This window comes from Liolophura sinensis, chromosome 8, assembly GCF_032854445.1.
Source record: "Liolophura sinensis isolate JHLJ2023 chromosome 8, CUHK_Ljap_v2, whole genome shotgun sequence".
NCBI lineage: Eukaryota > Metazoa > Mollusca > Polyplacophora > Chitonida > Chitonidae > Liolophura > Liolophura sinensis.
The window spans coordinates 42253253-42280927 of record NC_088302.1 but is presented as its reverse complement, the minus strand read 5'-3'; the positions used below and the strand labels follow the sequence as shown (position 1 = coordinate 42280927).

At 39.5% G+C, this 27675-nt stretch overlaps 1 protein-coding gene across 1 annotated transcript; it reads left to right on the top strand.

The window, feature by feature from the left end:
• Positions 1-20259, top strand: LOC135473554 (putative ammonium transporter 3). Its single transcript, XM_064753409.1, has 9 exons — positions 1-118; positions 8088-8270; positions 9676-9756; positions 12707-12989; positions 15944-16015; positions 16405-16464; positions 17698-17774; positions 18906-19132; positions 19804-20259. The coding sequence occupies exons 1-9, from the start codon at positions 1-3 to the stop codon at positions 20257-20259; spliced, it is 1557 nt and encodes a 518-aa protein (XP_064609479.1).
• The last annotated feature ends 7416 nt before the right edge of the window (positions 20260-27675 follow it).

Sequence of the window (27675 nt, the reverse complement as noted above, 5' to 3'; positions counted from 1 at the left end):
ATGGACAACTCTACCTTGTACACCACCGAACATACCACATCGGGTGGCACGGGGAAAGCCTGGGATGACGCTACCTGGATACTCACCAGTTCCTTCATTATATTTACCATGCAGTCAGGTAGGCGTCTCTTTACTATGACCAAAATTAGTTCTTGCTATATCACGAATATGACAAGCACATAAACATGTATTGGCTTCGCAACTGGCTGCTTAATTTTCCCTCGCCCAAGGTCACGGTGGAGTGACAGGACATAATATTTCAAAAAAATGACGTCACGTTAGATGCCATGTATAAGATGTTTACATCACACAAACACAGATGTTTATCCTCCCTTAGAGCATTTCCAAATACACGTCAAAAAGTAAAAAATGTGGCTACTATATCGTGTCAAACCACATGACTTCCTGCATATATATGGGTGTTGTTTAAAACTGGACCTCTCCAGTAAATTGTTGACTCGAATAATTCACCTTATCAAATATATTTTGCTTGTTCCAATGGTAGCAGACCAAACAAGCCACTCATATAGGCTAATTATACCATTGGGAGTTTTTTTTATTTCGGTAAAGCGTATCGAATATGCACATTTTTCTGATTGTTTGGTTGTATTCCTGTTCAATATTCCACGTAAGGAGTACCACGATTAAAACCGCCTACATTTCAAAGCAATTCCAGAAAAGTAAATGTTAGTATATATATCATGCATATCCAATTTTCCATATTTCCAAGATAATCTGTACGGTCCCTTATCCCGGTGAAAAGTAATATGGTTGGAGGAGGTCTCGAAGCTCTTGGTAAATGACACTGTTGCTTCAGGCAGCACCAGCTTCCACCAGCCGGAATACCGGCAAAACTTAGATGCATTAAGCAGCGATCGATGGATTGGACGCGTCTGTCTCAAAAACCGACACTAGAATGAAACAGATCATGTTAAAGACCGTGTAAAACTGGACGCACTGACAAGGCCACAGGTGTCTGACTTATTTAGCAAAAGAGCCAGACTCAGTAGAAGAACATACATGATCTGACTTAGGTTTATTTTATTTATTTGTTTATTTATTTATTTGTTGACTCAACAATATTTCAATTATGCGACGGAGGCCAGAGGAAACCCACGACCATCTGCAGACTGCTGTCAGGTTTTCCGCGTATGGCCGGAGAGTCGGCAAGCGCATCAGTTGGTGAGAGGCTTCAAGATTATGTCTGCCATAGGTAGCCAAAATTGAAACCAGCTGACGACGTAGCCATGTGGACAAACCAAATTGACGAGGTCATGGTGTTTGATATAGGTAGTCAAATTAAACCCAGTTGAAAACGTAACCATGCAAACAAACCAAAGTGCGTCCGTACAGTCATGCGTGTTTGACATGGTAGGTACAAAACAGAGCCGAAGGCATAACCTGTTAGGAAAACTAAAATCCACAGGCAGGGCTATACGCGCCTTTCTTTCTTATCAAGCAACATTCATATCATTTAATCAGGTAAAGTGACTGTTTGATTCATTAACCGATTGGATGGGTTTTTTTTAAATCCGTGTTTCATTAAGAATCTTTCACTTGATTTCATGTGTGGAGGAGACTAGTATTGGTAACGAATTTCATGCATATGCTAGACTATCTAGTCAACCTCTACCACAGACACTTTGTACCACAATAGTAACGGTAACTATGAAAATTGCCTGCCCCTGGATAAGATTCAACAAACATCTTGTGTGTCAGTTTAGCCTACTGTCCTTGTATAAACGGTTGCATATGCTTTTGTGAAAATAGATGTCATCTCATTATATGGATGTTCAGAGCCGTTTTGTGTGTTAAAATTTGCTTAGCAGAGAAGGTAGAATAATTAGCGGTAATGATTCACAGCACACATGTACCAAACACTCACAATATTTTAGCTAATTTATGTTACCGCTGTTTTGAAATGTCATGTCGAGTACCGTACTTTTCCCATTCCCAATCACATGGACTAAAAATATCAATAAAACATTTAGGATACAAACAGTCTAGCTATAGCTGGTTGACATGTGGCTTTACTTCAGGTGTCTGGTGAGGTGTATGTGTCCCATACTCCTCACATCGCCTGCACACCGAATGCTTTACCTCTATGCCACTACTAGAGCAGTTTGATTTTTGAAACCTGGACAACACACGCTTGTTTAGTTAAGGCCTCACCACACACGTGTAGGTTTAGTTATATCAAAAATAAGGATCTCAATAAGAATGCTTTAGGTGTGCGTTGAAATCATGTTGAGCACGTTTGAGAGAAAAGATTGAATCAAAAATACCGGCCCGGATAGCACAGTTGTTAGAGCGTCCGCTTCGGGACCGGTAGATCCAGGATCAATCCTTGATCGAGTCACACCTAAGACTTTAAAAGAGGAAGTTGTAACTTCCTCGCTTGGCGTTCAGCATGAAGGGGATAGTGCAACGACTGGTTGGCCCGTATCAGTATAATGGCTCGGGCGTGGCCGCTTACTTGCCTTCGGTAAGTCGTCTCAGTGAAGCAGCACTAAATAAAAGAGCAACAAGGAGGCACATTACACGTACATGCACCCTAATGATTCCTTCGTCGTCATATGACTGAAACATTGTTGAGTACGACGTTAAACCCCAAGCACTCACTCACTCACTTGAATCAAAAATTGTTTGTTTTTTTTCTTGTTTTTTTTTTTTTTTTTTTTTTTGCAACATCGTCACTTCCCGCATCATCACCGAGACCTTAGTGACCTTGGCCTTACCGTGCAAAATTTCCTTGTGGGAGCTTTGTATGCGTTGTTAGGTGTATGTCTTTTATGCTCCCTGAACCTATAGCTCACAAACGAAAGACAGAAGGAGATATCCATACCAACAACAGAGCAGCTTGCTGGCTTTGATGTGACCATTTGTGGAATAGGACATTTCCGTTAAAGCCTCTTTGATGTCACGGTCATTCAAGTATAAATGTCTATAATGTAAGCCATCTCTTCCTCATCACACCAAGTCTGACTATTTGAATCGAGCTGAATCGGGTTTAATTTAGTCCAGTCTCCCGTATGTTACATGTGAAGATGATAAATCAGATTCCCTGAACGATGAGCTGTAGACTAGACTGGAGCCTTAATTCTTCTGGAACAATTAGCTGTGGTCACAATACAACAGACTGCACGATAGAGAGTAAAACCAGAGCGGCGATGACAGCGTGCTGGTTGACAGGGCCCTTCCTTCTGACCAATGAAATCCTAATCTGCTCAATTTACCTCTTTTGTTATTCTAACGATTGGTGTAAAATGTTAAATAAACAACTTCCCCAGCACCACGATTTAAGCATAGGTAAATAAAAATAATACAGCGATATTAATTGCAGTTTGTTAGTCGTTATTGGCATGTATTTGCTTAAAATGTTTTGTTGAAAACACATTAAATAACATATACAGAAAACAGTGGACCAAGTTTTGAGAAGTCTGAGTATATCGGAAGGATCCATAGCGTGTGAGCGTTCTCTAGGATTGAGGAAGAGTGTCACAGTATTGGACCGGACGTTTTGGTCTCATCGGAAGGATCCATAGCGTGTGAGCGTTCTCTAGGATTGAGGAAGAGTGACACAGTATTGGACCGGACGTTTTGGTCTCATCGGAAGGATCCATAGCGTGTGAGCGTTCTCTAGGATTGAGGAAGAGTGACACAGTATTGGACCGGACGTTTTGGTCTCATCGGAAGGATCCACAGCGTGTGAGCGTTCTCTAGGATTGAGGAAGAGTGACACAGTATTGGACCGAACGTTTTGGTCTCATCGGAAGGATCCATAGCGTGTGAGCGTTCTCTGCGATTGAGGAAGAGAACCAGGGGCCAGCTTAGCGCCCCCAATTCTGGCTCTCCCCCTCAACACAGTTGTTTTGGCAGCTTTGTGAGCATTGCAGGTTTCTACAACAAAAAGGTCAGAACTTTACAAGGCTCCTTCTTTGTAATTCAGCTTGTTTGAGACCACACACTGAGAAGCCAGACAACCTCTCGAAAATAGGGGCATTGTGATTGGACAAAAATAAGACCCAATGGAGAGATGACTACATTTTTTTTTTCAACAAAATGACTAGTTATTGATCCAGAAGCAGCAAACGATCTGCAATTTCTAAAAATATTTAGGAAGCATGGCTGTGTTTGATGCGTGTGAGCAACTGTCATTTTACAGGTAGGCGCAGAAAGAAACCCCTGAAAGCACTGGTCTATTGACGATGAAAAGACCGAAAGACCGAAGTTTACCTTGGATGAGGCACCACAGAGAGATGCCATAATCTACTCTGATAGATTGCTGTTTTACATCAAATCTCTGGTGTCTCTCACCCAATATGTACTATACTTGCCCCCTCTCTGCTCAACCCACTGAAGTATGTATATGTGTAGACTTGTAAATGCATCTTAGCACACTCCTATTGTTCCTGTCCATCAAAAGCCCTGGGATCAGCCAATGGGACTGTTCACCGTGAATCACGCCAATATGTCAGATTTCCAAGGGAACCATTACCTGAGCGAGAACCGGATACAACACCATCCACATATTCAATGTCCTCACTCAACTAGAAAGAGGGAAGCTTGATTTTTTCTCATGATAAAGTAAAATCAATTTGTCTTTTCCTTTTCTCCTACTTTATATGACAAAATGAAAAGTTGGTTTATGGCGCGTTTCAGGCAAAGAGGTTTTCTGCCTTTGGTCGAACCGGATATGTGTGGTACGAAGGGGATACTACCTATATGTAAATATCTGTATGTGGCACAGACGAATAAACGAAAAAACACGAGTAATAGCGATAGAGGAAATTACAAAGGTATCCATGTATTGATTGCTTATTTTGTTTTATTGTTCTTCAGTGCTTAATTGTCATGGTGAAGTTTTGCCTACACATATACTGTACCTTGTGTCTATACAGTCATACAGTTCTAATCCCTAAGTAAACAAATATAAGTTAACACCTATGGCTTTGATCAGTTCGCATTAGTTACACGTAATGTATGTGTGAACCGATTTGTTACCTGTTTTATTTCTAGGGCTTTGTTGCTCTGTTTTCGGTATATCAATTTAATATTCTATAATCTCTATTAATGGTGATTTAGAATTGCCAGGCAACTGAGCTTTGCAGTTACCTGCTTGCTTTTATCGCCAAACCCAATCTACCTTGAGAAGTATGAACCTTGTTTGTAAATTGCTTTTGTTGGCTCAAAACTGTTGACAAACCTGTGCTTTTGTTTAAAACTGCACTTCCTGAAGTCCCTGTACTCCCTGTTTTGTGCATATATGGTTTCTCGCTAGAATCCCGGAGAAATGACACACAACGGCTGGAGTGCCCAACAAATTACTACTACACTCTAAAAAATTAATCTGTGACTTTTGACAGAAAATTTTTGTCTGAGTAATTGAAGGATGTATTCCGCCATTGCAGCAGATTGTTCTGTTAAATATAACACACATATTATATTCATTCAACAGAAAGATCCTATTAGACTAACAGTATATTATCTTAAATATGACACAATTTTGTGCCATAATAACTGAAAACATCCTAGCATCACTCGGACTTGCTGTTAAACTTACCGTATTAATGTTTTGAGTGTACTACTTAATGTTAGGTATTTGTCAGAGTTATTGCAATTATGAAGTGATTTTAATTCAACCGTGGCTGTGTAAACTTGGTGATGAAGGCGTATATTGTCATGAAAACATTGCCACCTTTCTACATCTGATAGGTGGTCTAGCTGACAGCGGCCTTTACCCTTTCTCAGTGCGTCCATTTCATATGTGTTTGCCAACGTCTCTGGCAGAAAGTTTGTACAAATATCATCAACACTCTCTGTCAGAAGAGATTAATGAAGCTAAATTCGTATGGTTTTGTTTTGTATGCTGTTTGCAAACAATGTAGGGGAAATAAACACGCATTTGTAACGGTATATTAAATTATCATAGTGCAGTTAAAGCAAACGTCCAACGCCCCCATGGATGTTGACGAGACATGTCAATGAAAGCAGTAAAAGACAATTATATTTAAGCAAAGGAAATGTAATTTATATTTAACAGAGGCAGGGATGTATTGGGAACAACACAGAACGCTTACATCGGAAGACAGCGATGTTTACATCAATAATGCATGAATGGCTTCAGATATGTATGAAAGCTGATTTGCATTGACTCTATGTCTGCTTGGGCTTTAGTGGCACTTAACAATGGTTCAGTGTTATGACGGCGACGAATCATTAGGGGTGTTTGTGTGTATGTATACTGTGTTTTCTTGTGGCAGGGCGAGTCCGTTCCGTCAAAGTGTTTCCGCCATTGAAGTATCATGCATAAAACATCTGACAAGACACCCTACGCTGTCATATTATATACTAACGCGGGATCAACCTGTCCTGTTTCCCTTCTGTATCTCAGTCAACAGCAACATGCAGATAAGCTCAACCACGTAATTGTTATAGGGGTAAACAGAAAACACACGATTTTCTAATATGAAAGGAGGTTTATACTTGTAAACCTCAGTGCAAGTCACAGCTTCGGTGGGTTAATGATAAGAACGTTCACCAAAAGTCTGGGAGACCCCAGGTATCAAATTGGCGACCGGTCATAGCAAACACTTCAAAAATGGCACTTGTTGCTGCCTCGCTTAACGCTCAAAACTGCAGATACAGAAGGGAAACAGGAAAGGTTGATCCCGTGTTAGTATATAATATGACAGCGTGGGTGTCTTGTCAGATGTTTTATGCATGATACTTTAATAGCGGAAACACTTTGACGGAAAGGACTCGCCCTGCCACAAGAAAACTCAGTATACATACACACAAACACCCCTAATGATTCGTCGTCGTCATAAAACTGAACCATTGTTCAGTCACTAAACCCCAAGCAGACATAGAGTCAATGCAAATCAGCTTTCATACATATCTGAAGCCATTCATGCATTATTGATGTAAACATCGCTGTCTTCCGATGTTAGCGTTGTGTTGTTCCCAATGCATCCCTGCCTCTGTTAAATATAAATTTCATTTCCTTCGCTCAGCTATAATTGTATTTCACTGCTTTCATTGACATGTCTCGTAAACATCCATGGGGGCGTTGGACGTTTGCTTTAACTGCACTATGGTCATTTGATACACCATTACAAATGCCTGTTTATTTCCCCTATGCTGACTGAAAAAAAAATCAGCATACAAAACAAAAATCATACGAATTTAGCTTCATTAATCTCTTCTGACAGAGAGTGTTTATGATATTTGTACAAACTTTCTGCCGCAGAAAGTGGCGAACGTTCTTATGATTACGCCACCGAAGCTGTGACTTGCACTGAGTTTTACAGTATTAACCTCCATTCATATTAGAAGATCGTATGCTTTCTGTTTACCCATATAACAACTACGTGGTTGAGCTTATCTGCATGTTGCTGTTGAAAATCACCGTATTACTGAAAGCATATATCTACGAGAGAATTAAATTCAATTTTATAAAGTATATTTTAATATAAATATATAGTAATTTTATATTCTGTGGTAGAACTGCATTTTACTAAGAAAAAAACAATCCGGACCAAATCCGGTTGAAATCCACTTTGAGTCTTCCGTTCCACAAATGTTAGTAAAAGACATCGATTTCTACTGTAACGGAAAAGTTCTTCGGTACTGCTTTAGCATCTTATGGGCTCGCATAAAAAAAAATTGGCCAAAATCCTTCCGGCGTTTCGCAATGAAGTCGCGAACCTTATCCGAAGTAGCAAAATCTGGATTCGTGGGTATCAAGTTGAGAGATTCTTTTTAAACTAACATTTTCTTTCATTGTTCCGTTAGGGTTTGTATTGCTTGAGAGTGGTATTGCTAACCGTAAGAACAATGTGAAAATAAAACCTTATCCGAAGTAGCAAAGTCTGAATTCGTGGGCATCAAGTTGAGAGATTTTTATTTAAACAAACATTTTCTTTCATTGTTCCGTAAGGGTTTGTATTGCTTAAGAGTGGTATTGCCAAACGCAAAAACGATTTGAAAATAAAACCTTATCCGAAGTAGCAAAGCCTGGATTCGTGGGCATCAAGTTAAGAGATTTTTACTTAAACAAACATTTTCTTTCATTCTTCCGTAAGGGTTTGGACTGCTTGAAAGTGGTATCGCCAGTCGTAAGAACGAGGTGAACATCATGGTGAAGAATGCTGTGGACGTTGTGTTTGGTGGACTCTCCTTCTGGATGTTAGGCTACGGTTTCAGCTTTGGCACCGATCCCGGTACCAACAGCTTCTGCGGAATCGGCTCTTTTTTCCTCGATCCAGGTAGGTTGCAGGTTTCTTGCATGAAATCTAGGACGATGGAGTAAAATATGATCCGCAAAATAATAATTAGTACCATGTTTATTTACATGCATGTGTTTTTGGAGAGAGGGGAGATCTTTTGGGATCGGGACTTGACTCATTTCAGGTTTGTTGTGGCATCATTTTGCCTTTTTAGAAGCAGGCATGGAAATGCTTACGAATATAGAAGCTATCAGTTGGAAAAATTGATTTTATTTTGTCTTGAAATCGGCTAAAAGAACATGTTGTAATCATATTCAGACTGTCGCCTGGAACCTTAAATTTCTTCCTGTTTCAATACTGTTATAATAAAAAATCATTTCATTCATTTAATGACATCTTCAGTACAAAATTATTGCTGTTGTTCGGTCGATTTTTTTGTATTATTGTGTGCCATCATTTGTCGATCCTTGGATTGAATGAAATCAAACTATCCATAGACTAACATTAAACTTTACCATAAAGATCTCGACTTGACCAGTACAATATAAATAATGATAGTATAGTACTCACCGTTCGAGATCATTATCAGAGTGCCACTCGAGTATATACGCAATAACTTTAGAATGCATGCATGTATTGGAGTTTGTGAGTATCAGTTTACCACTCTCTGAAATATAATATTATATATGATCAGAAGTAAAGTTTATTAAAGACGACATATGTGAATACGGGAACAGGCAATACAGATTGCGGATTTGTATGTTAATATGTCATACACCTGAAGAACACGAACAACGGAACAATTGAAACAGCTGAAATTTTTCAACACAGAATTGCCAGGCTATTTATATTTCATGGAAGTTACATCATTCTGTGAGACTTTAGTTTGGATGTGACTTGCCACTTTGTATGTGTATGCCTACATGTATATTTACGCCCATTGCAACTAATGTTATTTAGAAGTCTTCCTTTAACCTTCTTACGTCCCTTGTGAGAAAGTTGTTTTAAACTTGTACATTGAGAAAGCCTGAGAAAGGTATGTCTTATATTATACTGAGTTTTGTTTATAATAAATTGTTTCTCTCATCAATCTTTAAATATGTGTATTCTCCCAGTTTGCATGACGCAGTTGTTTTACATAATGAGTAAGCATACTTTTGATAACTCACTATATCGGGTAATGGTAAGTTTTGCGTCATCAGTTAGCCACTCCATTTCACAGAAGATAATAGCTAACTACATTGGCTTGTTACGTGGTAACCTTGTATACAGCATAATAAAAGGCTTACAGCAAAGAAAGTAAAACCAAAGCAGCGACGAGAGTGGAATAGCTGGCAAATGGTATCATGTAACTGATAAAACACGGCCTTTTGTCAATTTAACGCCCACAAGTTTCGCTATCTTCTTGTAAGTGATTTATTTTTTTCCATTTTTATCGTTGCAGAACCTGAAAAAATGGGAGAAGAATTTTCACAGTTTATTTTCCAAGCTTCCTTTGCAACAACAGCAACTACAATTGTATCTGGTACGGAAAATCCTCTTTAGTGCTCATTCATCTTTTTGTCGACAAAAACGCACATAGGAACACAGACATACATTTAAACACCGATTGGAGTTAATGATTATGGCTAAACACTACTTCGAAAAAAGCGTCTCCTGTTTTCTCCGGCAATTTGGTTGCCTTTTGTAAAAACAAAAGCAATAAGAGAGTGTGACGAGTGTGACAAGTAGTCAAATTAATGTAGTACAGCTTGTTGTCAATTTTCCTGTTAAGGTTTTTTCTAGAAGTTGATATAAAGTGTTAAATGGTAGCAAATGTTTTCTTAAAGCAGCAGAACATATGCATTTGCATATTTTATAAGTAACGACCAGACGAAGTCAGTTTATCTTTGTTTGAACCCTGTGGAGCGTGCACACGCATGTGCCCAGACAAGACACCTGCGCATGTCACGACTTAAGGCTTAGCAAGTCATCAACAATTCAGTCAGTGGGAAAGGGGCGTTAACGCCTTAAGCACTCGCGTTCGTTATTCCATCATTTACAGAATTAATGTATTGCTTTTTAATCTCAAACTTTTTTAATAATTGACGATTATTCCATTCCTAGGGGCGCTGATCTGTTATTTATTGGAACAATTGAGCTAGCCTGGGGACTCATGAAAATTATTTTGTGTTTTCTGATAGCCTCCATCCGGGATGAGGAATAGGATAACGACCATGTTTGAAAAGTACAAAAATCAGCTTTTCGTCTGCAGAAAAGAATAATTCAATGAATGGTTATGACTTAGCGACACTTCGGTCATGTTCCAGTCATACTGCCGCGAAGTGACTACAGAAAAGACAATTTCTTTTAGTTTAAATTATGAACGTTGCACATTGCAACGATACGATTTTTATCAGTTAATGATTTCAGTTTATCTGTCAAATCCAACGGGATGATGAAGCAGGAATAATTAAATAAATCAGTTGAGAAACACAACAAGGTAGGCATCCGTTCCAGAAGAGCATTGGTGACAGTGGTCGTGGTGACGGACCTAGCGGAGGAAGTATTGGCTGAGGTGCTAAGTGATGTATGGTGGCTTAGGTACAGAACAATGTATGTTTCAATGGTGTTTAATGTATGTGGTGGTGAGGTGGGTGGTGGTGACAGAAGCGTTGGTGACAGTGGCTGTGGTGACGGGCATGGTTGTGGGAGTGTTGGCAGAGGTGCTAAGTGATGTATGTAACATTGGTGGCTTAGGTACAGAACAATGTATGTTTCAATGGTGTTTAATGTATGTGGTGGTGAGGTGGGTGGTGGTGACAGAAGCGTTGGTGACAGTGGCTGTGGTGACGGGCATGGTTGTGGGAGTGTTGGCTGAGGTGCTAAGTGATGTATGTAACATTGGTGGCTTAGGTACAGAACAATGTATGTTTCAATGGTGTTTAATGTATGTGGTGGTGAGGTGGGTGGTGGTGACAGAAGCGTTGGTGACAGTGGCTGTGGTGACGGGCATGGTTGTGGGAGTGTTGGCTGAGGTGCTAAGTGATGTATGTAACATTGGTGGCTTAGGTACAGAACAATGTATGTTTCAATGGTGTTTAATGTATGTGGTGGTGAGGTGGGTGGTGGTGACAGAAGCGTTGGTGACAGTGGCTGTGGTGACGGGCATGGTTGTGGGAGTGTTGGCTGAGGTGCTAAGTGATGTTTATGATGGGCATATTGGTGGTTGTGATAGTGCTGGTGGTGGCAATGGTTGTGGCTGAGGTGGTGGCTGAGGTGGTGATGGTGATAGTGCTGATGGTGACAGTGTTGGTGATAATGCTTGTTGTGGGGATGACAATGGTGGTGACTGTTGTGATAACAGTGGTTGTTGTGACAGTCGAGGAGGTGACAGTGATAGTGCGGACAATAGTGGAGGCGACAATGGTGGTAGTGACACTGATGGTGGTGACGGTGGTGACAGAGGCACAGGCGACAGTGATGGTGGTGACAATGGACTGATTTATAACCGGAATGATTAAATAGATCAGTTGAGAAACACATAGAGACAGACAACAGTTTGAGAGAAAAAAGATTAGCCTAAACATTACTTTCATGCTGATGGTATTGGTGGTGGTTATATTTTAGTTTACCGCTGGCTACAGTGATGGAGTTGATTGTTTCCTTCCTGTGGTGTAGCTGTGGAGAAGACAATGTCCTGCGGTTGTGCCAATGATATCGATGATGGTAGTGGTGACAACACATGTAACACTGATACCAATGGTGGTTGTGGTGGGTATCATTGCGGTCGTACTGCTACTGGTGGTTATTGTTATTGATTATTCCTATGTGCCCTGTTGGTGGTCATGAAAATGGTGGTTTAATGTACACTGGCATGACTTGAAGTATGGGAGTTGGTGACGCTTGTTGCCTTCAAGTTCTGATGTTTATAATAACAGAGACTTTTAGTTAGAAGTTACAAGTTCAAGTTGTAACTTGGTACAAGTTCAAGTTGTAACTTAGTACAAGTTCAAATTGTAACTTGTAACTTCAAACTTGAATAGGTAAGCTAATTCTAGTTGGAAGTGGTTTTACATCGTATTATTGGTGGTAGTAATAATGGAGATTGTTTTAATACTCGTTGCGCCGGTGACACTGCCAGTGGTTTCCGGGGTTCTATTGTTGATGATGGCGGTGGTTCTCATGAAAAAGAATCACCATCACGAATGGTGCTGAAGGCCGTGGCCGTGATCATACCACTTTTTTTTGCTGCTGTGGTAATAGTCAGTGTGCTTTGAAAGGTTGCTCTTATCCTACTGACTCTAACTGGTGTTGATGTGTCCAAGTGTGATTTTACGTACAGAGCACTTTCGCAGATATTAGAGAGCGTTATAGGAATAATAGTGCAATCTATGGCCCGATATTGTAATAGACTAAAACAACTAACGATGACATCTTAAGAAAGAAGATTATATCACCTTGGCAAAATGTTACATCTTTGTGTATTATTTCAGGTGCTATAGCTGAGCGCACCAAACTGTCCGCTTACGTGGTGTTTTCCTTTTTCAACACGTTTATCTACTGTTTTCCCGCTCATTGGGTATGGGCGGAGAATGGCTGGATGAGGCGTCTGGAAGTCGTGGACTTTGCCGGGGACGGACCAGTTCATCTTGTCGGAGGGGTGACCTCTTTTGTGGCAGCATGGATGATAAAACCACGTCACCAACGCTTCACCCCTGAGGACAGACACGAAATGGGCATGCCCACAAACGTCATTCTCGGCATGTTTATTCTGTGGTATGCTTATGCTATACTATATAAGTGATTTAGAATGAATGAAAGGATGCTTGGGGTTTAAGGTCGTACTTAGCAATTTTCCATATGACGACGAGGGGTCATTAGGTGCGAGTACATATATTGTGTCTTCTTGGGGCAGGGTGAGTAAATGCCTCCAAACTGCTGCTCCACTGAACACACCAGACATGACACTCCCCTCATTTGCATTGGTACTAACTCCGGGCCAACCACTCCTGTTTCCTTGCTCTAACCTCTCAATGCTGAGCGCCAAGCGAGGTGGCAACAAGTATCATTATTAAAGTTTTTATCACCTGATCAGGGATTGATCCCGTTCCTCCCGAATGCCACCGAAGTGGTCTAAGTGATCTAGTAGCAAGTACTGTATCTAAGCTAAATATACATACTACAATTACAAAGTTATCAATGTTCTTAAAAAAAGGATTAAATCGAATCCATGCTTCCCTGTGTCCCATGGCAATACAGTCGATTAAACCAATCATTTAATGGACTGAGATGATACTGTTCTTGACAATAAAATATTACTGCTGTATGTGAAATCAGTTGGCGTAGCATCCGTTCATTTTCTAAAAAAAGTTTCCCATCATTTTTATACCGAATGCCTCTATATGAAGGATCGATCACATCCAGCAATGTAGACAGAAATAATCTGAGGCACATTAGTCTGCTGTCAAAGGCTGCTAATGAGTGGCCAGCGATAGACTGGCTTGTCTGGCCAATATTCCGAGTATTCACTGATACTACGAGTGGCAACACAGCCGGTTTCTATCTGTTTGACATTTCAGCGACATTTCTATCTATTTGAATTCTCTCAGGTAAACGTGATCCTAGCTAGCTGTAAAATACCTGAATGACAAAGGTCATTACAATTCCTGGTTTCGTTGCTTGGTTTCCCGCATATTAAAATTAGTGCTTTTTCAGATGCAAAGTATAAAGAACTAGGTCGAACGCTCCAAGCTATGATCGTATTCAAGAAATAAGCTTTAGAGATCAGCTTATTGCCTGAATCCGTGAGAGAAAGAAAAATTGTGATCTTTCATAAAGAAATATTTGATATATTCAGAACATGTTAACAAAGTAAATAATGCAATAATTTATGACAGTATGCAAGGAGCAGAAATTAGCAAAGACAATTGTAAAATAGATATTGTATTTTGTTTTATTACAGTTAGATAAATAAGATAAGCTGTTGATACATGTATCATGATAGGTTTATTACTTTAAACATAAAATAAACCTGCGGATGGTCGTGGGTTTCCTCCGGGCTCTCCCCGGTTTCCTCCCACCATAATGCTGGCCGCCGTCGTATAAGTGAAATATTCTTGAGTACGGCGTAAAACACCAATCAAATAAATAAATTAATTAATTAAGCATAAATATACGAGGTGAATGGTTTAATAACATTTAGCTGGTGAATATAGGTTACATCCCATGATCTGTTATAGCTAGACACTTGACGAAAGCATAATCGTGATTACAAAGAGTTTTGACCAGGTGTTATTTCAGATCTCCACTTCGGGTCTAGAATAATAAAATGGATGTAATAAATTATAGATGCATTGACAAGCTGCGAATTCCTTTAATTTTGATGGAGTAACGTGAAAATTCAAAAGGATGGCAGAGACAACATTAGCTTGTGTGAGGCCATGGTGATTGGATGTTGATGAACATATTAACATAAGAAGTATTATTGAACAAATATCGAAATTTGTCTGGAAGTATAGTTTGATGGTGAAAAGATTTATGAACGAATATCAAAGTCATATGATCGTTGATTTCAGAAAGAGTATATAATTAATTCCTCAAATACATGTCCACTGTGATCAAGTTTACTCGGGCCTTAGATTATTGAAATAGTTCATTTCTGGACAGTCAGTGACGATTGTAAATGGCTTTTGAAAATTTTACCCCACAGAACAATTAACAATTAAAAAGTATACTCGTATATATATAAAAAAGTCAGCGGGACACTTTTGCTTTGTGCCATTCAGTGGTCAGACATGAAGCTTAGAGCTTACTTATGATGAAAAGGGAGACATCAAAGATGTAGAAAAAACGTATTAACGAATACTTGAGACTAGTCTATGTTAATGTATAGATGGAATGCGCCTGTACTGTCCTGAAACGCGGAAATATAATTTGTTAAGTGCTGCGCTATTATGATCATAACGTAGCGCCCATGTAATTTTCATTTCCAATTAAATTGCCGCTTTTGTCGATATGAAACTGCTCCTTTGTTCCTAGTAAAATGGGTATGTCTTTGTTGTTAGGTCTAACCGTGTGCTACATTCTATAAAAATGTGAGTCTACAACTGCTGAAGCGTTAGTATTTAAATGACTGGGTCAAATTCTTAGATTATGTCTAGTCTCTAAATGTCGGAAATGAATTTTTTGCGCTCAAAAAGCAGAACCAAAAACTGATCTTCGGAACACGGAGATGTGAAAAAAGATAACGTGATAAGTTATACATACAATGTGCATAATGCTGGGTTTCCCCCGGGGTCTGCCCGGTTTCCTCCCACCATATGTTGGCCGTATGAGTGAAATATTCTTCAGCACGGTGTAAAGTACCAGTTAAATAAATACCAGTTAAATAAATAAATCAATAAATAAGTGAATACGGTTGGGATTTGTATATAAAAGACACACTGAAGGGCAGTAGGCCTATTCTACATTCACTGAAAATCCCTCTGCTCTCAGAGATGCATCCTTCTGGCTACCATATCATGACGGCATGACACGAATGGGTTGTAGAAATCCATCTACAAAGATGACCGTGGAAATAGTTCCACACCTCAAGGCTATGCTAAACGATCTCTCACCACGAGATGCATTTCATTGTCAACCCAACAGTGCTGCATTTAAATGACTGCAATTCTTCATCCGTCTCCTCTAGGGTATTCTTCTGTATATACGTGTTTTACCTTTCGTCCCAGGTGGGGTTGGCTGGGATTTAACTGTGGCAGTACGTTTGGAATCAGTGGTGGAAAATGGAAGATCGCCGCAAGGTGCGTTCACCACACTCTGGATGGTTGTCACAGATAACTGCTAATCATGAAAAGTGGTATTTGACTAATGCATGCAACCAGAAGAAATGTAGTCTTCATTAAACAGTATAGATGCATGTATTATACCTTTGGTTCAGATTCTACACGCGAATCTGATAAGTTTACCTTCTGTGTGGGTTTTTCGTGTCGGCAGAAGGGAATATACAATATTTATTCAAAACCTTGACACAAGCTATATATACAAACATGTATATGCCATTTTGAAAACGTCAGCATTGTTGTGCTTTTGCTTGGAAATTTGAAAGTCATCATTACATTTTGTCTACGTGATTAAAAATGGCATTTGTCACTACAACAAAGTATTATAGATTTTCCTTTCTTTGTTCCAGGGCGGCAGCGAACACAATTTTAGCCTCATGCGGGGGCGGAATAGCAGCTATGTTGTTAAGGTAATCATGATAAAATAACGGTCTAGGAGAAAGGAGCTTGGCAGCTGTCAGATAGGTATTTCCGTTCTATGCTTGACAATGTAAGGGCCTAGAGAACAAATGATTATTATTAACTTCCGAACACCGTGATCATATTTCATTACCCTCAAACCTACATGTAAGTTACAGGTTTAAATGGGATAAGGGCTATGTTCACCCCAGTAAGCTATAAAGACATCTATCAAGGCCATCTTATATAATAGAAGTACGATGCATGCTAATATATCAGGCAACATTGACTCAATAGCGAATTTATCTGGAATCCATTCACTTTATTTCTTGAATTGTTTACGTCGTGTAAATCTGTATAGAAATATATATATTTAATTGGCATTCATTTACTTCCAAACAACACATGTTAGGTGTGATTTGAAAATTTGTTTACGCCATTGTTTAGAATTTGTATCATTATATCGAAGGTATCCAGCAGTGTATAAATGTGTACAACAGCAACATTGACACCTCTTGAATTGTGTCCTGTTTGTAGCCGACAAAAGCTTGATACCTATATCATTGACATATACAGCTTACAATCTGGTAATCGGGGCCTACGTGGCTCAGTTGGTTAGCGCGCTAGTGCGGCGTAATGACCCAGAAGTCTCTCGCCAATACGGTTGCTGTGAGTTCAAGTTCATCTCATGCTGGCTTCCTTTCCGACCGTACGTAGGATGGTCAACCTGCTGATGGTCGTGGGTTTTCCCCGGGCTCTGCCCGGTTTCCTCTTACCATAATGCTGACCACTGTCGTATAAGTGAAATATTCTTGAGTACGGCGTAAAACACCAATCGAATCAAATCAAATCGATCTGGTAACCCCATTCACTCAAGTCCTTACACAATATAGAAAGCTAGACCTAAAATAAACATGGAACTTTACGCATATAGATGGTTTATCTGAAATCAGTCTGGTTTCAGAATCTCTGCCATCTATTTAATCATGATACTCTAAATAACCTTATGTCATAGCAGGGTCACAGTGTTTGCGACACCTAACTGGGAGAAATAGTTGATTCTTCTGTTTTTTTTGTTTTTTTTTTACACTTTAAGATTTTAAAAAAAATTACGGTAGAAGTGTTAAATTCGTGCACAATCGGTCACCACAACTAGGGAACTAGACCATCCTTTGTGTAAAGTAGTGTTCTTGTTATTTGCTTTTTTTAATGAAATGGCATATGAATGGCTTCCACCATTGTAGTTATGTGACAAAGAAGAGGAAATTTGACGTGGGCTTCCTCATCAACGGTATTCTAGGAGCTCTAGTGTCTATCACAGGTATGTACATGATGCATCTATTGATTTCTTTATTATTTATTTATTATTTGATATGTGTCTACGCTAGAATATTTCACCTGAAAACGACAAATCTTATGAGAAAACGAAACTATCATAGCTCACCAAGTAAATGATGGGTGAGGGCTGTATGTGATGCTGCAATCCGACTGGTCATGGCCTAGTTGACAGATGAGAGGTCTGTGGTCTATTAGATGGGCAAGGGTAACTGTGAACAAGAAAGTATAAAAGTTCAAGGAGACTGGTCACATTTCTTCTTCGAGTGTATTCATGGTTTTAAACTACAGTCTTCCTCGGTCGCAAAAAAAAAATATTAAGGAGGTAAAGAGCCAGAATTGGAGGAGTGTGGGGCGGGGGGGGGGAGGAGGGGGGATTGGAACTGGCTCAATGTTTTAACGACCATTTGCAGAAAATGGGCATATGGGAATATACAGATGTGCAGAATTTACCCTGAGTGCCTGAGAGTGTGAGAGTAGATATTGATAGTTTTCATTCCTGCAACGCTTGGTGAATTCTGTTCAGCTACTTGAAGCTTTTGGTTTATAAATTAGAGGTTGCGATTGCCATCAGATTTTCCCATTTTTTAAATTTTTTTTCAGTAATTTTCAAGTTAAAACTGTCACAAGTTAAAACCACTTGTACATTATGATCGGCCTCTTCCGATGGGCCACGAAATCATTTGCGCAAGCAAGCGCAATTGTCGTGTGCCTCTAGATATATTTATTAGAGCCATTAAACGCAATCATAGTCCATGTGTTCAAAATGATTGCCATATTTTTTATTCCAGTAAGTCTTTTTTTTTTGTATTCTGTGTTCAAAGAACTGGTCCAATGTTTTCAAGGCCATTTACAGAAAATGTGCTTATGGAATTCTTAAAGATAGACAGAATTTAAGCTGATTGGCTGACAGCGGTGACTGTATTTCCTGGGTTAAACCCCCCTTGTTTCCAAACATGTGCAATATAATTCAGCTTAGGCTGGTCTATCTGTCACACCAGCCAAACAGCAACGATTTTGTATCCCTTTAAGAGATATAAACTATGCCTTTAAAGGGTCCTTTTCATGTATACATCAACACACGTTCACGTCTCAATATTCTTTAACTTGTCATCAGGGATATGTGCTGTAACCGCACCCTGGGAAGCCACCCTCATTGGTGTGATCGGCGGATTAATAGGGGCTAAGGGAGAGGTTGTGTTGGTTAAGATGAAGATTGACGACCCCGTTGCTGCGGTAGCGATTCACGGATTCTGTGCGGTTTGGGGTCTGTTGGCTTGTGGGCTCTTCACAAGGCGAGACACCGTAGATAACACCTTCAGCACAAGGGACGGACTTCTGTGGGTAAGGCAATATTTTCTAAAGGTGAACAATTTGTTGCGAATATTTATGAGCCGTAAAAATTGGACACATAATTAATTGCTCGGTTCAGTGGCAATCAAGCAGTTGAGGGATGTCAATCCACTGGCAGATCAAAGTGTTGGAGAACTCCAGATAAGACAGAAAAGAATGAATCCAGAAGAAAATTCGCGTCACTTAATATAACCCTAATATGTTAATTAGGGTCGCCAGTTCGGTCTTTGAGGCACACAGAGACAATACGAAAATACTCCATCCATAACGCTACACCGAAGAATTTTGCCAAAAACGTCAGTCAGCGCAAAGCCAGTCGAATTTTTGCCATTATTTTAGAATAGCTCGAATGATGAGCTCTTACAAAATAGTAGCCTCTTCATTACATGTGTTACAGTTTAAACTTGGAAATATTTCTCATTGCAGAGTGAAGTGAACCGCTAATCAAATATCATAGTCGTAAACAGAAAATTTGACATGAAGACATTCAACACATCAACGAATTGATACCAAACTTTATAATTTGTCTCGCAGACTATTCATTTGTGTGATAGGCATTTGTGTGGTGATTCAGTTCTTAGCGAACCTTGTAAGCCTGCACAGATACAATGCTTCCAACTCAAATGTCATAAAGACTGAAACAACGTGTTGTATGTTGACAGGGAGGCGGGTTTTACCTCCTGGGCGTACAGATCATGGCGGTTGTTGTGATCACAGTGTGGACCTTGATCACTTCTTTCATTCTTCTGAAGGTTATCGACCTGACGATTGGGCTAAGACTCAGTCTTGAAGAAGAGATTCTCGGGGCCGACATCGTGGAACACAACATCTACCCTCCAAAAATGGCTGTCATTATTGCCAATAAGCAGGACATCCAACTGAAAGAGTGTCTCTCCTCCAACAACCAGATTCGTCCTTTATCTGGGCAGGATGTTCGGGCTAAACCCGGCTCCAGGTGGGCCCTGAAAGGGGACAAAGTCATCGGTAATTCACAACACAAAAATTCCACCCATAACAGGCGTAGTTCAACGCGAAGCGTGTCATCCACTGCCGAGAACGCCGGAGAAATTACAACGGTCATGCCCCTATCTGCCAAAGACTTACTTGATAACAACTGATCAAATTAAATTTTCGACTAAAACTTCATAAGCATTTTAGCATGCATTTGTATATATTAAAGGAACAAGTTACAGACGAGTAGTATTAGTAGTATTCATTAGTGGCCTCGTGCGTTATCAAAGACGTGAGGATAAAGCCAAGGTACTTTAAACATCATCCAACCGAAGTCAACGAACTAGCTATAAAATAGACATGTCTGAGATCCTAGCCGTATGATTTTCATTCCTGCATCGCTTTTGATAAATTCTGTTCAACTAAAGGCTTATTATTTTATAAATTAGAGGTTGCGTTTGCCATCAGATTTTTTCATTTGATTGGGTTTTTTAAGTACTTTTCGCTCGTCAAGTTGTCCCAAGTTGAAACCACTTGTACCTTATGATCGACCACTTCCGATGGGCCACGAAATCATTTGCACAAGCATGCGTAATTGTCAATTATTTATTATTATCATTATTATTCCATTATTTTTTTTTCGTATTCTGTGTTCAAAAAATGCACAGCGTGGCATTTATATATGCAAATATGATGCAAAGTAAAGAATACACCTTATGTCATGTCCTGATGAACATTTACCATGAAGCTGCGTGGCCTAAGACCTATCTGCCTCGGAATCTGTGTCAGCTTGGATATCGTCGCCACTATCTGAACGGAGAAAACGGTACAAATTGTTTTGGTACAAAGGCAATTGCTGCAATAATCTCACAAAAGACACAACTATCGTATGACTCTAGCGTTTGAAGCCCTGATGGTAACCTGATTATCAGTCGGTTAGCTGTGTGTACAAAACTAATGAACAAGTGTCATAGAGGCTTGAGAATGTTTATGTTGATATAAATAAATGTGTTTTATGTAAATAAATAAGGTGTTTTGATTTACTTTTGCTTTATTCTACTAGAGAAAGGCAAACGCATATCTTTCAATCTCATTCTTTGTGAAATTACCTTTTCCTGGGCTGTCCAAGGAGATATGCGACATTATACCGATCTTTTTTATATTTATCAGATGGTAGATGTTTCCACTTTCACAGAACTTCATAAACTTAGTTTGTGGTAATATTTGTTGACGGGTCCACGTATGTTAGAATCCAGCTTCAGTAGGTGCGATTGTACTAAGGATCTCCTGGTGTCAGATATCTGCAAAGTGCCTCTTGCAACTAGATAGGGAATCGTCCCACTTCGCTGCGGCAGTGAGGTTTAAGTTATTTCATGCAACAAAAAAAAAACAAAAAAAAATACCAAAAAAATATAAAACTGACTTAAATTAAAGACCAATTACTGAAGAACATGTGATGCGATTTATACTTTCTGTTATATCAAGAGACAAAAACAGGGCTAAAAGTAGATTTTGCTATTTCAAGGCGTTTTTGTTCGGGAATTCCCTTCAAAATAAAAAGATAATTACGTTAACCAAAATCATTTCCACATATTTGATGTCTAGTTGGGGACTAGTAAGCTGTAACGAAATATCGTGTCGGTTCACGAAAACATATATTTATGAATCGACGAAAAAAGAGAACCTATTTGGAAGTTCAGAGGAACTCTACATTCACCATAATGTTTCATTGCTTTACGGCATTGTGCGCATTGTTCCAGTTGTGACAAGAGTGCCTTGAAACCGTTGTGTCGATTGGGATAACGAGTTCGATTCCTATAATTGCATACTTTTTGGCGGGGGGGGATGGGAGGGGCTTAACAAATTGAGGTAATGAAGGGGAGGGGACTTATTTGAACGACACAAGACATTCTTTTTTCTTAATTTCTTAATATGTTAGGCAATGTAGCATCTGCATATGACTAGTTTCCGATCATACTATGAGTGCAGTATTTATATGTAACCCAGTGATATGATTTATGTGTTACCAGTAGATTTCTTTTCTTTTCTGTAAGGGCAACTGAAAAGGACACAGACCCCCATTACAACTTCCGTTTTGCGGGAAAATGTAATTCTGTGTATTTTAGGGTGTAAAGTCCTTTTTTTTGTTGGCTGCCAGCCTGCCGTTTTTGATGTACACATACATGCTTGGTATCAAAATGCTGGAAATTGTCTAAGCTTTGGGCAGGTATGAGTTTTACTGATGAAAGTTTGAAATTCTGGGCTAGAGAACACAAGGATATAGGTGGTGATGAGGCTGCGAATGACGTCCCCTTGGAGCTGCTAGGCACCCCTCTCAGCTGCCGGCATAGAAAGGTAAATATTTTGACGGTCAGCCTATGTCAAGATGTTAATGGCTTCTTTCTCACAGGCTTGATCAGGTATGCACCAAGCTTTTTGGTCACGGAATGTTTGGGCTGAGCTACAGCGCTAAACGTTAACATTGTGACTTATGGAAAATTAATGGGGGTTAATCGGCTAAAACGCTCTGTGGTCGAGGGTAGTACAGGTGTATGAGCAGGCTGGAAGAAACACAGACAACGTGTCATTGTTTCTGGTTTTTTTAAATGTCTCTTTTGGGGCTGACATTGGATAAATAATTCAAAATTTGAGTGCTGTGAGTGAAATTGGAGCATGTGGCTGATAGATAGTGTGTGTGAGTAAGGATGTTCAATAAGGCCTTGCATCAATATAAGGGCCCAGCCTCACACAGGTAGATAAAGACACATCAGCAGATTAATTTACTTGGCTAGAGTAGTAGAGAGGGCCAGTGTGCATTTACTTTACAAACCAAGTCAGGTTCCTCCCATGTGTGCCACCACACACTAGGTAAATGTGCATCAAATCAACTTGCAGTCACAAAACATCCAAAACAGGCATCTCTAGTGCAACATTGGCTGCTGTCTTGGGCATAGGCTTGAAGCTGACAATCCGCATTGGTCAGAGGCTCCTTGGTCGTTACGCTGCGCTAGCGCACTAACCAACTAAGCCACGGAGCCCCCACCCCCACCTCCCAACCAATTGTTTCACATTCCAACATTAGACGGAAAAGGATATTACCCTATGCATTTAACGGCATACGGTAGACTGACTGTTAGCAACGAATATTTTAGCTTCGCCAGTTCCATTGGCTACACCTGTTACATAACAGCTTTAACCGCATACCGGGAAAGACGTCATTTCGCAGTCGATCTGTCAGTGTGAGCAGGTTGGCAATCGATCTAAGCGACAGCCATTTCCCATCTAGTCCCCAAGGGTTCTTTGTTTTCAACCGCATTTGTGTAATATTAAACAGGGAATACAATACATATATAAGGCTCAAAATAATTCTTGTCAGACAGTGAATATAAAGAGCATATATAAAATCACCGTTAATTCAATTGGATCAAATTATGTTTTTAGACAGTGTCATGGAGTAAAAAGTGCAGATCTCTTTCTTTTCCTCACATGGATGCATGTGTAACACATAAAACAACCATCACGTGTCCGTGTACACAAGGTCTATGTTTACCTCGCATTAATTGTAACAAATTTGCACAGAAACAACAATGTGTATCTCGCAAACTGTAATGCGTAATAATTTAATTTTCCCGAATTTACGCTTGTAAGGCGCAATCCAATTAGTCAAAATGTTTGCGTTTATACTCCAATAAATCGAAAAAATGAAGCTTCGCTCACGTGGGAACGAAGAGACTGTAGACTCCTCATGTAAGATGGCAAGCAGAACACAAAAAATATATCTGCTTTGAATTCGTCTATGTTATATTAGCATTCATAAACAGGAGCATCAATACAAATTCTATGGACAGCCTAGGATCAAGATCGTTTAAACAGTGGTGTTTACCTCAGTGCATGAGCTTTATAACAAACACGCACAGACGTGCTGGGTCAACGAGTGCATATGCATAGCCGAGCGCGAGCGCGAGCGCTCGCCAAAAAAAAGACAGTTTGATCAAAATCAGTTTCCAACTGATGTTTAAGATTAGATAACCAGTATGTTTGAAATATTGAGATATCATCCATATGTTACAACTAATATCCAGGATCCAGGATCAATCCTGGGTCAAGTCACACCTAAGACTTTAAAAGAGGAAGTTGTCACTTCCTCGCTTTGCGTTCAGCATGAAGGGGAGAGTGCAACAACAAGTTGACCCGTATCAGTATAATGGCTGAGGCGAGGTGACTTACTTGCCTTCGGTAAGTCGTCTCAGTGAAGCAGCACTAGATAAAAGAGCGGTGGAAATCCGTCCTGCAACAAGGAGGCACATTACATACACCCTAAGGATTCTTTCGTCGTCATATGACTGAAAAATTGTTGAGTACGGCGTTAAACCCCAAGCACTCACTTAGTAAGGGTAAAACTTATCAGCAATTTGATTGGCCCAAAGATTGTTTTCTGTGTTTTCTGGAGCCTGTGTCGTTTTCCCTTCCTTAAAACAATCGGCTAACATTTCTCTCCGTTTGGAATGAAAGTAAATCATTAGATAACATTCTTTTATGCCTTAAATTAAGTTATAAGGATTGACTGTAATATTTATTTTTGGTTTATTGGGGTATAAACGAAAAAACCACTGTGCAAACTTTTGTATGAACACCTATACGGATTTATACGGTTTGCACAGCGGTTTTTTTCGTTTATACCCCAATAAACCCAAAAAAAATATTACAGTCAACCCTTAAAAAATGTATGTGCCTGCGATGCACATCTTGTTTACATAGCGCGCTTCCTAAATAAATGTGCACAAAACGATATATAATTGCTGTTTGAGTGATGTATTGAATTTGACACTTCTACTGGACGAATTTTCCAAAAGTGTGGATAGGGTGCCTTAAAGGGATACACAAAGTTTGTATTGTGTCACAGTAAAAGTCACCAAGTTGAAGATCTAAACTGAAAATCCTGCATGTTCTAGTTCATACCAGTGTCCTAGAAGATGATACTACATGTACATGTGCGTGGCAAGGTCTTCCAGCAACCTACAGATCTGCCCGGTTTCTTCCAACCATAATGCTGGCCACTGTCGTTTAAGTGAAATATTCTTGTGTACGGCGTAAAATTCCAATCAAATAAATAAATGAAACAATTAGAAAGGATTTAGTTAGGGTATATAGTGTTGATATGGTCTGTGTATTTCATGTGCTCTGGGGACTATTTTGATCGGTTGGTTGTTGTGCAAAGATAGAATTAACGTGCATGATCACTGACCTTATACGTGATTACTGACCTTATACGTGATCACTGACCTTATACGTGATTACTGACCTTATACGTGATCACTGACCTTATACGTGATTACTAACCTTATACTAGGAAAGGGTTCTGTCCGGTTTCCTCCCACAATAATGGCCGCCATCGTGTAAGTGAAACATTCTTGAGCAACACGTAAAACACCAAGCAATTAAATAAATATGTAAGGAAATAGCATCAAGCACTGATGAGTGGTTTGCTATGGGCTTTCCATTTTTCTCCACCATTAAACCTGATCGGTGACAAATGAGTAAAAATATTTTGAGTATGCGACTTAAACACCATTGAAAAAAATAAATAACTCTACTGGGAAAAAAGTTGAATGACAATATAGACAAATATCGAAACACACGAGGAGAACTTTTGACACGCTAATCTGGCCATTTACTCCACGCAGATGTAATGTAATCCAAGCTTCATTGACGGGGCGTGTGACGATTTCACACGCTAACCTGGCTGTGTGCTACACGCAGATGTAATCTAATCCAAGCTTCAGTGACGGGGTGTGTGACATTTTCACACGCTAACCTGGCTATGTGCTCCACGCAGATGTAATGTAATCCAAGCTTCATTGACCGGGCGTGTGACGATTTCACATGCTAACCTGGCTATGTGCTCCACGCAGATGTAATGTAATCCAAGCTTCATTGACGGGGCGTGTGACGATTTCACACACTAACCTGGCTATGTGCTACATGCAGATGTAATGTAATCCAAGCTTCAGTGACGGGGTGTGTGACGATTTCACACGCTAACCTGGCTATGTGCTCCACGCAGATGTAATGTAATCCAAGCTTCATTGACGGGGCGTGTGACGATTTCACACGCTAACCTGGCTATGTGCTCCACGCAGATGTAATGTAATCCAAGCTTCATTGACGGAGCGTGTGACGATTTCACACGCTAACCTGGCTATGTGCTTCAAGCAGCCTCTTTAAGGCTTCAACAACAGCCTATTACATTTTGCCACGCTTGTCTGGCTATTTGCCCCACTTAACCTTCTCCAGGCTAGAATAACGGGAGTAGTAAATGCTACTGGACACACTCATAATTCTGACATCAATTTTGTTCCCCCAAGGCAATGGATGTTCTTCCTTTAGAATCCATTTCCAGATCTAGCTGATACTATACGTCGTCAGTATGCCTTAGTTTCTGCTACATAACACGTGCTCTCCCCATACTTTTAATGTTGTGTTCACTTATTGGTAAATGTGTTTGAATCATTAGATTCAGACAGATTCTCAGACCTACACCTTAGTTTAGTTATTGATTAGCTGTGTTCAGTAATAAATTAGTAAATCTGTAAAGAACGCAACTTTGTATGCAATAAAACAAAGGCATGTTTCAATTTCTTATCACGTTATGCGTTATCACGTCATCAACCGAAAGATCACAAAGCGCCCAGGGGCGACTACTCTGTCAGCCTTATCCACATCACACATCGTGTAGAACGTATTCTTTAGCAGGTTTGCCAGGATGGTTCAGACATTAAAACTTTCTTCACTTGTAGACCTAAATATTCTCTGACATAATTAAAATAAGTCTAAAATACAAAAGTAGCCTATACGTGTCTATTTTGATCAAAAAGATCAAAGGAATTTAATAGGTCTCCAGTGCAGCAATTCATTTTTACTACTCACTCTTGTTCCAGCTTCGGAGTTTTTTTTTTCTATAAAGCATCATTTCTTTGAAACACAACTGACTAGAAATGAAAAATTAACTGTTGTAAAAACGTTGGTTTTACCTTAACGTGTAAATGCATGCACGACATTTAATATTCTTGAGTACAGCATAAAAACACAAATGATATAAATAAATAAAAATTAAATAATAATAAGGATAATAAATAATAAAGGCTAATTGCCTTTATCAATTCGCAATGGTTTTATTCTTATTTTTTTTTTTTACCAAGTGTTTTGGTTTTTAAATGATACATTTATGAATTAATTTCTGTAACAGCCTGTAATAGTCTGGCTGCTGGTGATCAATCATTTCGACTCAGACTTCAATAAAATCTAGTAATATTTGTTTATGAATGATATAGTCCTTGTAACACCATCTTCTCTACATGAGCCATCCTCGGGATATATTACCTGCAAGCCGCCTGTTATCCATAACTTACATAAACGCCAAGCTGCACTGATAACATGTGCTTAGCACACCTTCTTTTTCTAACAATGTAGTTAGTGAATAACCAGTTTAAGGCAAGTAAGATGCTTTGTTAGAGCAATCCTCTCAGTCACGAACCCTTGGTGGATTGACAGTTTCAAAAACCAGTATTCGTTTACTGGGCTAG

Excerpts from the sequence above, each read along its gene's own strand:
- LOC135473554 (XM_064753409.1), top strand. The coding sequence starts at position 1 with ATGGACAACTCTACCTTGTACACCACCGAACATACCACATCGGGTGGC. Across the intron at positions 8,271-9,675 it reads CTCTTTTTTCCTCGATCCAG|AACCTGAAAAAATGGGAGAA; the intron begins GTAGGTTGCAGG and ends TTATCGTTGCAG. Across the intron at positions 9,757-12,706 it reads AGCAACTACAATTGTATCTG|GTGCTATAGCTGAGCGCACC; the intron begins GTACGGAAAATC and ends GTATTATTTCAG.